This window comes from Biomphalaria glabrata, chromosome 18, assembly GCF_947242115.1.
Source record: "Biomphalaria glabrata chromosome 18, xgBioGlab47.1, whole genome shotgun sequence".
Lineage (NCBI taxonomy): Eukaryota > Metazoa > Mollusca > Gastropoda > Planorbidae > Biomphalaria > Biomphalaria glabrata.
The window spans coordinates 16,637,259-16,653,285 of NC_074728.1; the positions used below are offsets into that span (position 1 = coordinate 16,637,259).

The window sequence follows — 16,027 nt, forward strand, 5'->3', positions numbered from 1 at the left end:
TTAAACCAGACCCCAATAGGCTACAAATGTTTTTGTACCTAAAACTTCCAAGAAAAAGAAAAAAATCTTGACGTAGTGTTTCCCCTCTCCCAGTTGCTGAGAAGGGGAATGTCCACGAGGGTCGCCTGAATTCCCGAGTGCGACTTGGCAATAGAGAAAATTCAGCATTGTCTGTCTTCATGTATTTTAATTATTTTTTTGTACCAAATCTTAATAGTTATTGTGTTTATCTAAACAGTACATCCGAAATAGCTTGCTGTGTGTTGCACCAAATAGATGGCTTCCTTCCGGTTAAGTGCAGAGAGCTGATACATGGAGAGTAGCATTACTTCATTAGTAGCGTGAGTGTCCAACGCCTAGACAGATACCTCTGATACCCAGGAGGATGCACAATTCAGTTTGACCACAGACCATTGTCTACTAGCAGATACACTGTCAAGACTTAGCATATTTGTATTAGTTATAATTGGTAAAATTAATTTTTTTCCTAATACAATGTGAAACGTGCCTTTAACTATTAGAGATGGTATCTTGTCGTATATTATTGCTATACATAGGAGTTGATCTTTTCTTGTATGTTTGCTGTTTTACATATTAAATATTAACGTGGAAAGGACTAGGCTTGCCGACTTAAAATTGTAATTAACTCTCCATGCCACTATTTTTTTTTCTCATTTATTCTTTTCTCTCTTTCCCTTTGTTGTAAATAGCTGGACATATTTCTTTTGTTAGGTTTATAAGGGCTATTTCACTTTCATGTACATTATATACATTTGTGTGTAGATATATATGTTTATATATATATATGTATATAAGTATGTGTATGACACAGTGTGTGTATGTATGTATATTTATGTATATATTTGAATGACTGTTATCTAATAACAGTCATATCGTGAGAGGGGGGATGTCAGGGAGAGGTATGGCGAGAATGAATGTTAGTTTGATATGATTGTTATATCCCCTTGTTATGAATGCGAAGTGTTGCACGTGTTGTGAACTGAGTGATTAAGTCTATGTTGAATGTGCGAGAGAATGTGTTAGTCAGTAAGGTCTTGCTCCCGGTCCAGGAAGGTTGGACGTTTACTTCCTGGACTGGTATTTATGTATTTATAAGTTGATGGACTGGTATTTATGTATTTATAAGTTGATGGACTGGTGTTTTGTGTATTACTATTTCATAAGAGTGATATAATTGTGCGCGTTATCAAGTATTAAAGTATTGTTGATATTCATGAATATAAGGAGTTAGAGTTGATGTATATTAAGTGTTCGTATTTGAGTTAAGCAAGTATTGATGATATAATTGAGTAACCAAGAAAGTACCAAGCAAGTATTAACAAGTGTAATTGAGTATTCATACCCCTAGCGAGCATAGTCAACAAGAACAAGAGACAAGCAGAGCATAGCAGCAGTATATATATATATATATATATATATATATATAATTCGACCCTCTGACATTACTTTAATTATTACACCGGATACAGAAAAAAAGCCAGCTATTTATATTTTTTTTCTCCTGATAACAAATATCAGAGAACAGCCACGTAACAATGATCTGAGCACGAATCCCTCTCAAATATAGGTTTTAATTTTGTTTAAATAGTGTAATTGTATATTGTAATTGTATAAAGCTTCCAAAAAAAGGGCAACTTGGCAGACTGCAACAACTGGAGGGGCATTACTCTCCTCTCTGTACCAGACAAGGTTTTCAGCACTGTTTTGTTGAGGCGGCTTCAACAGTCTGTAGATGAAAGATTCAGAGAAGAAATATCATAGAAAAAAGTCTTGAGTATTAACAACGACTAACGATCAGTTTCGTAGACTTTAAGAAAGCGTTTGATACGAGAATAACTATGGAAAATAGTTAGAGAATATGGCATCCCAGAAAAATTCGTCCAGATCCTACGACACCTATACATTCAGTCTAGTTGCTGCATTAAAACAGAAGAAGGAACAACCGAGTTTTTCAGCATCGAGACAGGTGTGAGACAGGGGTGCATCTTATCTCCCTTCCTTTTTCTCCTAGCCATCACATAATGAGGAGAGCAATGAACCAGACTGCCTTTGGTATTCCATGGCGTGAACAAAATCAAATAATGGACCTGGACTTCGCTGATGATGTTGCACTACTCGGGGCTACAAATAAAGGCATACAAGAAATGACAGAGAGCCTAGATAGAGAAGCTCCCAAAATTGGCCTCTGCATAAACTTAGATAAGACCAACATTTTGCGAGTGGGATATAAGGCAAAGGGTGTCCCCATCAGACTTGGCGAGTCAAAGCTTGAAGAGCTGGACAAGTTCACTTACCTTGGCAGCATCATAACAAATGATGGGGATGCCTACCATGATATAACGTGCCGAGTAGGAAAGGCAGGGAACATTTTCTAAAGGCTGCAGCCTATTTGGACAAGCCAAGCCATTGGGCTCGAGACAAAAATACACCTTCTCAACACAATTGTCATTCCAACTGCAACATATGCATGTGAGACATATGGAAATCATGTGTCAAAATTTAGAAAAGGCTAAATGTGGCTCATCAAAAATGGCTGAGACGGATTTTGGGAGTCAGTTACACAGATCGGGTCTCAAACAAGAAAATCCTTTCCCGAACTGGGAGTCGAACACTTAGTGAGGTTGTGACAGAGCGTCGCATGAGGTTTGCGTGACATGTTCTACGACAAAATGAACTACGTATATAGGGGCGTCCTCGTAGTACTTGGCGCCACACCTTCACGGAGGATCTTAGAACAGTGGACACCAGGTGGGAGGAGGCTTCAGACATTGCCAACGACAGATCTTTATAGAGACAACTTGCTGCCCAATGCGCCGAACGGCTCGGGAGGACCTAAGTAAGTAAGTCTATATGCCTAGTCACCAGACAATTGGGCGCTTCAAGGAAAAAAAAAACACAAGCAAAATAAAAAAAAAAACTCATATAAGAGGAAGAAATCCACATTCACAAGCATATACCTTAGTACTGTAAGATTTATCTCCCTTTCGATATCAAACACAATGAATTAACTACCACTAGGCTATTTTTAACTACTCGGTCATTTTTTTTAAATTGATTCCACGTTTTGTTAGAAACAATGAATAATTTATAGTTTATACTTGATCCTAGAATGGAAAGTGAGAGAAAGAATGTATTCAAAATTTGTACCAGACAGTCAAAGAGAGGGACGACTTCTAAACTTTGTAAAAGAATATTTAAAAACACAAATTCCTTCTTTATGTTCAAATGATATGGTAAACTAAATATTCATAAATTATTCTTAATTTTAAAAAATTCTAATTATATATCACAGGTATATTACCGTTACTCAGTAATAAGAAAATTACAATAGACCCCCTATAATTAGGCTATTAGTTTCCCCAAGTACCATATATGAAACATAAGATCAGTGACTTGGCGGAATTTAGGTCATTGTTTAATATGCATGACTAAATCGTAATCATCTTCTTTTTTGAAGTAACGTTTGTATCATATAAGATAAGATAAGATCAAACATTATTAGCAATACGCTCAATCAACTTTGCCGTCCGATTCATTCTCGAAAGAAATATTCTTATGGAGCTCTGAGTAGTAAATTTGAGTGTTTCGTAGGAGGTTGTGAAAAAATGAGTCATCATCATTATCCTGCAAATGATTTCAAGCTGCATTAGGTCTACTGGTGAAACTGGATACACATCAATACCATTTCTTTAAGTACTAAATGCATGACAAGACTTAAACAATAGATATGAAAGACTAAAGTAGCTTAATTGATAATAGGCTATGGCAGTAAACACAATGATGAGGCTAACGCAAATATAAGTCTGTGGGTCCATGCGTGTCGGATGAACGATTACATTTAAAAAACAAAGCACATCCTTTTGCCCGATGTCCAGTAACCATACACACATTTAAAAAAAGTTCCAACCATGGTTCCAACATTAAGAGATTTTTTCACAAGCTTGACATAGATGCATAGACTGACTATATGTAGTCTATGGATAGACCAAAACGTGCCTCTGAAAAAAATTAGAAATGCGCACTGATAATAAATGATCCTAATAATATGATATTTGTTGAACGGAAGATATCTCTAGACCATAGATATTGTCAACAAATAAAATGAATTTTGTCTTTCTGTTTTCAGTCAGTAAATGTCTCTCTGATGTAATTATGTAGACACAGAGACACACAAAAGCATACAGAACGATCTTTGTTATATGGTTGTTATACGGTAATACTTTTTATAATTTGGTAATATTCTCAGGGCTCCCTGGCTCGAGAGAAACTCAATTCATTATTATGAAATAATAAATTATTATTACTTTACTTTATAAGTATCGACTCAGCAGAGTTTTAAGTCATTGATTAACATGCATGACTAGATTGGCACATGAAATGCGTAGGACGTAATTATCTTCTTTTTTTTTTTTGAAGTAAAGTCTGTAATCTATAAGATAAGATAGCCTAGTAGGCATAAAAAAAATTTGATCTATGTCTAGATATATAGCCCATATATGCCATATTAGATCTATCTTCTGCTTTTCTAGTGCAGGCGTTCCTTGTTTCCTAAGCGTATTCATGTGAAGAGCAAGTTTTTTATGTTAATTAATATTAAGCTAATCGAAGTGACTGGTTTGCATGCCATATATGTCTTTGGATGATCGAAAAATCACTTTGGAAGAAGTGGTACTTAGCTCAAGTTGTCTTGGAACAGGAATAAAGAAATGTGCCAATAACTTGTGTCTTTCTAAATATATCATAGAGCTACGATTTTTCTTGTATAATTTTAACTTGTAGGTGTAGTCTTTTATCTAGATTTTTATTATTCTAGTCTAGACATAAGCGATAAAGTGCGTGAAATAGAATCATGAATATTTTATTATTCTAGTCTAGACATAAGCGATAAAGTGAGTGAAATAGAATCATGAATATTTTATTATTCTAGTCTAGACCTAAGCGATAAAGTGCGTGAAATAGAATCATGAATATTTTATTATTCTAGTCTAGTCATAAGCGATAAAGTGCGTGAAATAGAATCATGAATATTTTATTATTCTAGTCTAGACATAAGCGATAAAGTGCGTAAAATAGAATCATGAATATTTTATTATTCTAGTCTAGACCTAAGCGATAAAGTGCGTGAAATAGAATCATGAATATTTTATTATTCTAGTCTAGACATAAGCGATAATTTTAAAGTGCGTGAAATAGAATCATGAATAATCTCACGAACATAAACAAAGTGTTGCTTGAAAGACGGAAGATCGAAGAGTAAAATAACAGCGACAATGATCATTAAACAATATTTACTAGATCTTTTGACAAATCTATCTCCCAATTCTTATTTAAAAAAAAACAAGATATTCTAGAGATGTAATCGTTCTACAAATATGGCTTTGGTTTTAAACTTTATTTTTCAAGAGGACCAATGCTATCCTATACATTTCTGACGTTTCTTCTAAACAGAAAGAGAATTACGTCCCCGAGTATTTATGTGTCAATGTAGTCCAGCATGCTAATTAAAGACTAAAACTCTGTATCATTGGGTACGCAGGCAGCCTGTGCCATGGTCTAATGCAGCGGTTCTCAACATTTTTAGTTTGGTGACCCCTTTTTACACTTTCCCACCATGCAGCGACCCTCAACCGAAAATTATTTTCTTTCATAAGCATAATTAACTATGCTTTTGCTAATATTATAAAATTGTAATCCCAATTACAGTTAAATTACAAATAAATAAAACCTTTAAATTAGTTTATTTACTTTTCTATTGCTTAGTCACCATTTTCATGTTACATACTTAAATATTTGAGAAACTAAAAAGCATGGCGAATCACGGACATTCCTCAGTCCTACATAATCTACAATGATAGGCCTACAATAGTTGTGCCTATTGAGACTTTTCTTAGCTTTTTTCTGCTTCACTAGATCAGGAATTCTCGGTACAGTCTTTGAGAGATCACAGCGCTTATATGTTGTTTGTTTTTGTTCTGTAGTTACACTTTATAACAGGCTGGATAACTTGTGTTTCGCAAAATTATATTTATGGACGAAGAAGGCGCTACTCGGATTAGCCTGCAAACACTTGATCCAGATTTATGTAACTAACATTGAATGATAATTTTTTTTAAAAGTAACATCCAATGGGAAAAAAATTACAATCTCAAGTTTTACACGTTAAAATTCACAAAATAAGTCAATATTATCGAAGGTATTTGGTGTCCCCTGGCAAATCGACAATCAACCCCCAAGGGGGTCGCGACACACAGGTTGAGAACCCCTGCTCTAATGGCACTACGAAAGAAGGAGCACTTGTTTGAATTAGTTCTAGTCTATAAAATAAGAGGTGACCGGTCATTTCCTCCCCAGTCACTTCATTCCACGTCACTTCATCGTTGGTCACTTCATCCCCGGTCACTTCATTCCACGTCACTTCATCCTTTGTCACTTCATCCCCGGTCACTTCATTCCACGTCACTTCATCCTTGGTCACTTCATCCTTGGTCACTTCATCCCCGGTCCTTTCATTCCCAATTAAATATTTTTTACTTAGCAATTGTGTAATTGTGCTGTTAATGCTTTGTCTTTAAGCCCTCATTTCATCTAAAATATAATTATACTTATTTAGAATACTTTTTAATATTTTGGACATGTTATTATAGTGTATATAGCGTCCGCCCTACTCTCTTCATACTTGTTGAGAAATGAAAGGCTATATCTCAATAAGTAAATACATTGTACGCAGTGTGTATTTAGTTATATGTTAGTTTGTTGTAGGGATGTTAATATTATCCTGCGCATATTGGGTTGATGTAATGATCAAAGGCCAAGGTGTGGAAGTAGGGAAAATCTTTTGATAGCTAGAAGAACGATTTACGCTCATAATTTATTATCAAAGTCCCAGGTGCGGTAAAAGTACTGAGAGATGAGAACGATTAGAATACTTATGATCTTGCCGCTGATAACTTATCTCATGAAGGCCATCTTTCACTTTATTTGTCAATCGTCCTTTCTTAAATATGAGCGTGTCAATTCAAAACCTGATATAACGTTTTATATTTATAAACGTTAACTTCAAGAAATACACATCACTGGCCAAGAAATTACAAATGATGTACTGCAATACGAAACAAAGAATCGTCTAAAGAATCTACTAGCGGTAGCCTATCTTATTGATTTCAATTAACACGCAAAAAACAATTGTACATTATATCAATAGATGTTAATTTTTTATATTTTAAATTCTATTCTTATTTTTCAATGTAAATTCTTTTTGTCATGTAAATAAAAATAAATATATTAAATATTGTTAATTTCATACTTGTTACGATTATTATTTGATGGAGTAGAAGATGAAATGACCAGGGGATGAAATGACGGGGAAACAGAATAAGAAATATGCTTTACTAAGATACAGTGTAACATTTTATATGATTTTATACAGATCTACAAAAGACATGGAACATTGAAGCTGAATATTTTAACGAGCTACTTGTATGTAACGTTACATATCTAAATGTTGGATAAAGCTTATTGTTTTTCTTCTGGAACAATGTATTGATTTTGTTTTGATTTCAGCTGGGAATGAATGCATTATGTTCTTTACTTGTGTTTACATCTATTTTATCAGAGTCGATAGTTTTAGGTAAGATTATCTATCTATCTATCTATCTATCTATCTATCTATCTATCTATCTATCTATCTATCTATCTATCTATCTATCTATCTATCTATCTATCTGTCTGTCTGTCTGTCCATCCATTCATCCATCCCTCTGTCTGTCTGTCTGTTTTTCCTACAGGCCAATATATCAACCAAATTTGAAATAGTCGAGGTAGTAAAATCATACCCTTGAAATTCTAGGCCAACAAGAAGCTCTAACGACTGTTTCCACCGTAGTGTCTGGCAGCATATGCGTCACCCAGATCGCGACGATCCGTTGTGGCGGTTAAGGAGGTCCGAACAAGCAATCATTGCACAGTATAGGACGGAACATTGTCCTGTTGGGGCATACTTTACCCGATTCCTTCCGAACTACGACTCCCGATGCCATCACTGTGGAGAGAGCGCCGAAACAGTGTCGCACGTCTTGTAAGAGTGTCCCCAGCTCCACGAGCTAAGGGGCGACGTGTCTGAGCAGTCACTCGACTTGTATGGTAGCTATGAGGCATTACGCCGAACGGCCCAGTTGCTTACCAGAGCACTGAGGGAGGATTAGTCCTTTCTGCTCTGATTTTTCAATAAGAGTTCATCTCAGGTTTCCACCGGGGTACCTTATTACGACTGGATAGCCCGGGACATATCCACCTACTTATTAGCTAATTAATACCTAAGAATAAATATTCTTAACTTTCTAAACTATCTATCGATTTAGCTATCCAAGCCTTACACTAGTTTTAGATTTTTTTCCCATGTATCTGAAAATAATTAATGAAATTGTATCAAATCTTTGAATTATTTCAGCTAACATAAATATATTATCCTCTCTCTCCATCAAAAAACAACAACAAAAAACAACAACGTAGGTTCCTCGGACAACAGTGGAAAACAATTTGTTTTGGCATTCCCGACTTATTCTACATGCGACAGAGAAGTACATTTTCTCGTTTATACCTTTGAAGTGATCATTGATGTCAATGTAAGTATTAGATAAGGGATTTCAAACATTCTAAAGGTCAATAAAATATCTGATGGCACAATGTATTTCAATTCATTGCATGGCTTTACTTTAGTTCTAAAAATAAAAACACACAGAGAAAAAAACTCTACGGTGTATTCCAGATCTTTATGAGGACAATGTGGAATACTGTGAACAAAACCAACGTGGAGAAAAACTTTACAATTAACAGAGAAGAAATGCGTGTTTTTGTTGTTTATGAAAATTTTACGTAAGTAGTTGAAACAAAGTAAAACTAGGTAGTCCTATCAACTAAATATGTATATATGGTGTAAATATGTTTGAAAAAAAAACTATTCATGAAAACAAAAATAATTGTTATTTTTCTGCATTTGCATTTTTTTTACAGACTTTTATACCCAGACGAGCATTCAATCGAGTAAGTATTAAATGAAATATTATTCTAGAGAAAACTATTATCTCTTAGAATCTATTGTTTGATAGGGAGTGAACATTTGTATATAAAATAACTCAAGTCTTGACTAAAACCCAAACTGAAAAGGAACAAATGTCTACGAGTGAAATAATAACTTTTCATTGAATCGTATATGGTCTTTTGACGGATACAAACATTAGGGAGCAATTATTGTCCCAAAATAAACGATATACAACTCTACATTTGAACTTAACTATTTTTTAAATTTTGTTTCAGGTATGCGAAAGGTCGTTATTTGCATGCTTTGTAAGTATTTACATTTCATAGTAGTATGGGTTTAAGTAGAACCCTTTTTCTTTTCTATTCATAGTAGCTGTAAATCTAGACGCTTCAGTTTCTTAAATTATACAACAAAGTAGTAATAAATATCTTATTTAAAACACCCCAATAAGATGTCTTAGTTGTTAGTTTTATTAGGATCACAGAAACCCTTAACTGAAAGATTCATGATTTTCTGTATTTATTTCAAAGCTTATATCAACTCACTCTATCTGTCTGGTACAAAATTTGAACATGTTATTTCTTCCACATTTATTATCGGATCAATCTGAAACTTTACCGAAGACGGTCCGAAAACAATACACGAATCAATAACAAAAATTATCCAATTAGTCAATTAATTACTGGTAATAAATACTTTAAAAAAAAGTCATCTAATGTAAAAACTCTACACTTACAATCTGTGCTTTTTTTGACGGTACGCACCGGTACGGCGTACCGGCACCTTTTCCAATGTGGGGAAAAATTATTATTTTTCTTGTATTTTAACGTTTATTATGATTTTTTTAGTAGTTGAAAGTTGGGCAATCTTGCACCAATTTTGTTTTACAAAAAAAAAAAAAAGCATTGCTCACAACTATATCTCTCAGTAATGTAGAATTTATTTCCATTTCCGATATAAAAACGAAATAATTAACTACCAATAATTAATTGACTAAATGGTACATTTTTAAATGGATTTATGTTTTGTTAGGAACATTTAGTAATGGTTTAAAGTTTCAACTTAATCCGAGATAAACTGTGGGAGAAATAACACTATCTAAGGGGATAGAACCCCAAACATTTGGCTGTGAATACTGAATGATTAATTTCCCTTGTTGGTATCAAACAAATAATAAATTAAATTAACCGTAATTCATTGATTTATTGGTTATTTATTAATATAGTCATAAATACGTATAATTGTGTGAAGTTTCAGCTTCCTCCGAGAATTGGTGTGGGAGAAATAACGTCTTCAATTTTTTTAAAACAGGCAATCAGTGTGAGTTGATACAAGCTTTGTTATAAATACAGAGCATTGTTGCCTATTCTATTCTTTCAGTGTTTGAGTCATTGAAACATTTAGAAACGTATTGTACACATCACTTTGTTAATTCTTTGTTTCAGACCAAGAGCGGATATATCTGAGAAGTTTACCTACTTTTTTATATACTTCGTACTTTGTTAATTCTTTGTTTCAGACCTAGAGCGGATATATCTGAGAAGTTTACCTACTTTTTTATATACTTCGTACTTTGTTAATTCTTTGTTTCAGACCTAGAGCGGATATATCTGAGAAGTTTACTTACGTATTTAGCAGTAAAAACACTTTTTACGTCACTGTCATCATAATCGAAAGGCGTGGTTCGGATCCCAGCACGTCGGCTATGCAAGCTGTGCCCACTGAAGGATGGGGTAAAGTCTACTACGCCGTGACATTGTCGTGAGTTTAGTCATTTTTTTTTGTCCTAAACAAAGAATTGAGCCAGGACATCCTTATATTATCTGACTACATCTATAGTGGCAATTTGGCCTTAGTTTGACATAGAAAAAAATGTTTTTGTATTTCGGCCAAGGTCATGTGTGTCCTTTTTATATAACGATGAAACGTCAGATTTATCTTATGCGATATAGCAACATTAGTCTCTTACTGTTTAGCTTAATTGTCTGATATTATATATACAGACTTTTTAAAATCTAGAGAGAGAGAGAGGAAAGATAGAAGAGAGAGACAGACAGGCAGAGAGGAGAGAGAGGGGAGAAAGAGAGAGAGAGAGAAGAGACAGAAAAAGAGAGAGAGAGACAGACAGAGAGGAGAGAGAGGGGAGAAAGAGAGAGAGAGAGAGAGAGAAGAGAGAGGCAGAGAGAGAGAGAGAGACAGAGAGTGAGACTGTGAGAGAGAGAGAGAGAGATGCTTTTGTTTGTGCTTTGTCTATTACGTTCATATTTGGAAAAAGAAAAAAATATTTGTTTGAGCCATTTCATTGCACGTCATTCTCATGGTTGTATGGTTTTATTGATTACAACTTTCCGAAGGCGTGACATTTAAACTAAAACTTGAATCATAATACGCAAATGTAAATAATATTTATTTTTTTTACAATACCTGTTTCTTCAGCTTGCAAACTCTTCATGGGTTAATGATTTTCCTTGAAATTCGACAGTGGATTTATATCTTTTGGAAAAGAATTATTAGCTATTTGGCCACACTGGGAAAACTCTAGTTTGTAGTTTAGAATTTTTCAAAGTAGGCCCATAACAAACGATTAATTTAAATTTGGCTAATGGACTAGATTACGTCTTCTTGTATTATCTTGTGTAACATCTGGTGTATTCCTTAATGACTTTAATAAATTTATGTTAACAACATTTGTCGCATCTTTTTCTAAGTCTAGATCTATAGGCATATCATACGAATATTGTAACAAGTGTCACTATCCAGGCTCTCTGAAACCTGACAGCTCCATAAGACACTACTTAAAGAGCTTGACAACTCAGGGCATGAAAATAACGTAACGGTTTAATTTCCAATAATCACAGCCAATACTGTACAATTGGCAACACGTGACACTAACTGTAAAATGTTTCAATGTAAACAACCGTACCGACGTATCAACTCATGTACCGCCGTATCAACTCATGTACCGCCGTATCAACTCATGTACCGCCGTATCAACTCATGTACCGCCGTATCAACTCATGTACCACTGTATCAACTCATGTACCGCCGTATCAACTCATGTACCACTGTATCAACTCATATACCGCTGTATCAACTCATGTACCGCCGTATCAACTCATGTACCGCTGTATCAAACAGTACAAACTCTTTGTGTTATCACTGAAAATTAAAGGCGCACCCGACTGACAGTACATATATTTGTACCTATATATATATATATGTAAAAGATATATGTAGGCCTAACATGTGTTGCGCTGTAATTGTTACTAAGGTCCCACGAAAGCCTGCGCAAAAAGTTTGATTCCGTTAGCATTATTAAGAGTTATGAAGATGTATTTAAAAGAAAGAAATTTTATTTCAGCCCTAAACTACCACTTTTGTTACAAACATTTGTTATTAGATTAAATCTGTTCAACGAAAAACATTGCCTAAACACTCACCAAATAACGGAACTACAAAATTGTCATTCTGCTTTGTTCAAATGTGACCTACAATTTTATTTGCTTATATATTTATATGAAGTCTCGGTGGCGTGGTGACTAAATGGTATAGAACTTGGCTAACGAACCAAGGCCTCTCAGGTTTGAATGTCGGTGAAAGCTGGGATATTGAATTTCGGGATTTTTAGGACGCTCTACTCTTATGGGTACTTGACATAAGTTAAAGAAGTAAAAACGATTGGTGTCTGAAACGATTAATTTACATTTGCTTACAATCACAATATATTCTATTTTCCTATAACTTTCCTACAAGAGGATGCATCATTAGTATTACTTGGCGACTCAATCACTTTTTAACTTTTGTGAACTCAACAGTTTTTAATGTCCTCTATTGAACTTACGTTGCAAATTATTAAGTCACAGGCTGTTTGAGATTCATATGCATATTGCTTTGTGAATATAAATATATATTTTTCTTCAGTAACAAGCCTTCCATTCAAATAGTCACCTCACAGGATACGAAAGTCACCATCACAATCATTTCTCCAAAAAACAAATTTTATGTGAAGTACAATGCTTTTTACTATTCTGACGGTGGATTAATCTTCCTACAATTATTGGCGTATGTTGGATTTGTAGTCTACTGTATTTAATCTATTCCATAAAATAAACAAATATTGTATGTAATTAAACTTTTTTACAGTTAAATATATGGGGCGAGGTGGATGAATGGTTAAGCGCTTGGCTTACGAACCTTGGATCCTGGGTTCGAATCCTGGTGTAGACTGGGATTTTGAATTTAGGGATTTTTAGGGCGTCCCCTGAGTCCACCCAACTCTAATGGGTACCTGACTTTTGCTTGGAAAAGTAAAGGCGGTTGGTCCTTGTGCTGGCCACATGATACCCTGCTTGTTAACCGTTGGCCATAGAAACAGATGGCTTTAACATTATCATCCCTATAGATCGCAAAGTCTGAAAGGGAAACTTTACTTCACTATATCTAAGTATAATAGCTTTACCAACCGGATACGCCTGCTGGTTTGTTTTCCAATTATTCAGAATATACTTTCATTTGAAAATTCCAAGATGACACATGACCCATTCATTTGATATGCAAACATGAGCCTATCTCTTTTTACGCTCTGCCAAAAAGTGATACTTTTATTCAACGAATTCGCCGATTGATCTGTTCTCCAATTTAAATCAATATACATTTTTGTTTTTGAAAATTTCAAGATGTCCCAAGACCATCCATTTAAGATTGAAAGCCATTTCTTTCATGTCATGCCATAGAAGTGAAACTTCTCCACACATCTCTTGGCCCATGAATTCTAATATCCCTGACATTAATTAACTTTGAAATAGTAGCTAACATTTTGTTTTGGCAGGCACTCTTTTATTTTTATTTGTTTTTTAAAAAACTATCTTTCAGATTTAACTCTTCCTCACACTAGTATTGATAATCAAAAGAAGTATCATTCTTTTCTTTTAAGCATTTGCAGTTAGGGTCTATACAATTCCATTAGTTCACACATTTGTCATAGTCAAAACCACAAGTCACATGTTAGAAACTCAAAACCACAAGTCACATGTCAGGAACTTAAAACAACAAGTCACATGTCAGGAACTTAAAACAACAAGTCACATGTCAGGAACTTAAAACCACAAGTCACATGTCAGGAACTCAAAACCACAAGTCACAGGACAGAAACTTAAAACCACAAGTCACATGTCAGGAACTTAAAACCACAAGTCACATGTCAGGAACTTAAAACCACAAGTCACAGGCCAGAAACTTAAAACCACAAGTCACATGTTAGAAACTCAAAATCACTAGTCACATGTCAGGAACTTAAAATCACAAGTCACATGTCAGGAACTTAAAACCACAAGTCACATGTCAGGAACTTAAAACCACAAGTCACAGGCCAGAAACTTAAAACCACAAGTCACATGTTAGAAACTCAAAATCACTAGTCACATGTCAGGAACTTAAAATCACAAGTCACATGCCAGGAACTTAAAACCACAAGTCACATGTCAGGAACTAAAAACCACAAGTCACATGTCAGGAACTTAAAACCACAGGCCAGAAACTTAAAACCACAAGTCACATGTCAGAAACTCAAAACCACAAGCAGCATGTCAGAAACTCAAAAAAAAACACAAGCTACATGTCAGAAACTTAAAACCATAAGTTACAAAAATTCAAAACCCAAAGTAAAAAAAAATATATATATAATTTATTTCGAGAAGAACGTAATCAAACAGTAGTAAGTTTGGTTGGCGAGTTTGATACAAAGTTATTAGAGTTTCGTGCTAAAAACGCAAAGGTCATGGGTTCAATCACCAAAAATAAATACTAATGTTATTTAAAGGTGATCAGTTATTAATTTTTTGGTTAATTTCCGCTGTTAAATTGCAAATCTATTTAAGCCGTACACACTTTTAGGTAAATCCGTTCAGTTGCTCTGGATATTCCTTGATGAGTTAGTGGTGTTACTCATGATTTTTAAATATTGATTTTTCCATATATGTAGGTATAAAACTTTTAGTCTTCAGGCTTGTCCAAAAGCTGAACACGACTATGGACCATTGACAGGTAGAATTTTATATAGTAATAATTAACATTTATTATTTTCCGAAATATCTTTTTTTTGTTTAGAAACGAGGCTCAAAATTTGAAATAATGAAATTTTCTTTGATCACATCCGCCAAGAGAGGTTTAGAAGGTTTAGGAATATTTTTGTAGGTGGTGGAAGAGGGGAACTAGACATGTTTTAGTCATCATTTTGGTGACCAATTATTGATGGACTAATTTTGCAGGCCAGTCTTGGACACTATATTATGATTTAAAAGACGAAATAAAAATGATACGTTGAAATAAAATGTTTCGTAAATATTTCACACACAGAAACATTTCAGAAAGGGAGCGTTCTGCTGCAGATTCATACCACACGGCCAGGCAGAGGATACGCCTTTTGGTTTATTGATACAAAGCTTATATCAACTCTGTCTGTCTGTCTGTCTGGCAAAAACTTTATGAACAAGTTTTTTTCTGCCACTTCCTATTATCGGATCAAGTTGAAACTTGGGATAATTATTCCTTTTACCCGACAAAACATGAACCGATCAAAAAAAAATTACCAATATTTAGATTAATTATTGCTAATTAATTATTTGTTTGATATCGAAATAAGGGAAATAAATGCTATTCGATGGTAGTTGTGGATGCATATAAGGATTTTTGTTCCCTCATTGCGTTATGTCACGTTTTTTTCTCCCACCTCCTATTATCGAGTTGAAATTTTGAAAAATTATTTGTAGTCGATGACAATACACGAATCAATAAAAAAAAACTAGCATATTAGTTAGTCAATTAGCAGTAAATATTCAATATTTATATTTAGCAGAAAAGGAGCCAAACTCTGCTATCTTGATATAAATGGCATTATGGCAGTAATTAGCAGTTCTTTCTCTTGGATAAGCTTTTTTTTATTTTTTAAATTCTTATATTTTCATTTGCTTG

General features: G+C 34.4%; 1 protein-coding gene across 4 annotated transcripts in view; it reads left to right on the forward strand.

The window, feature by feature from the left end:
* Nucleotides 1-4,099: 4,099 nt before the first annotated feature.
* The window catches only part of LOC106062124 (uncharacterized), a 60,026-nt gene continuing 48,098 nt past the window's right edge, over nt 4,100-16,027 (forward strand). For 3 of the 4 annotated variants that reach the window (XM_056017854.1, XM_056017855.1, XM_056017857.1), the window contains exons 1-9: nt 4,100-4,223; nt 7,582-7,648; nt 8,530-8,642; nt 8,786-8,892; nt 9,031-9,060; nt 9,334-9,363; nt 10,652-10,819; nt 12,980-13,120; nt 15,039-15,100. In XM_056017854.1, the coding sequence (XP_055873829.1) occupies nt 4,221-4,223; nt 7,582-7,648; nt 8,530-8,642; nt 8,786-8,892; nt 9,031-9,060; nt 9,334-9,363; nt 10,652-10,819; nt 12,980-13,120; nt 15,039-15,100 (721 nt within the window). In that variant the 5' untranslated portion in view covers nt 4,100-4,220. Of the gene's footprint in view, nt 4,235-7,581; nt 7,649-8,529; nt 8,643-8,785; nt 8,893-9,030; nt 9,061-9,333; nt 9,364-10,651; nt 10,820-12,979; nt 13,121-15,038; nt 15,101-16,027 lie in introns of all 4 variants that reach the window. The other variant, XM_056017856.1, reaches the window with a different exon arrangement.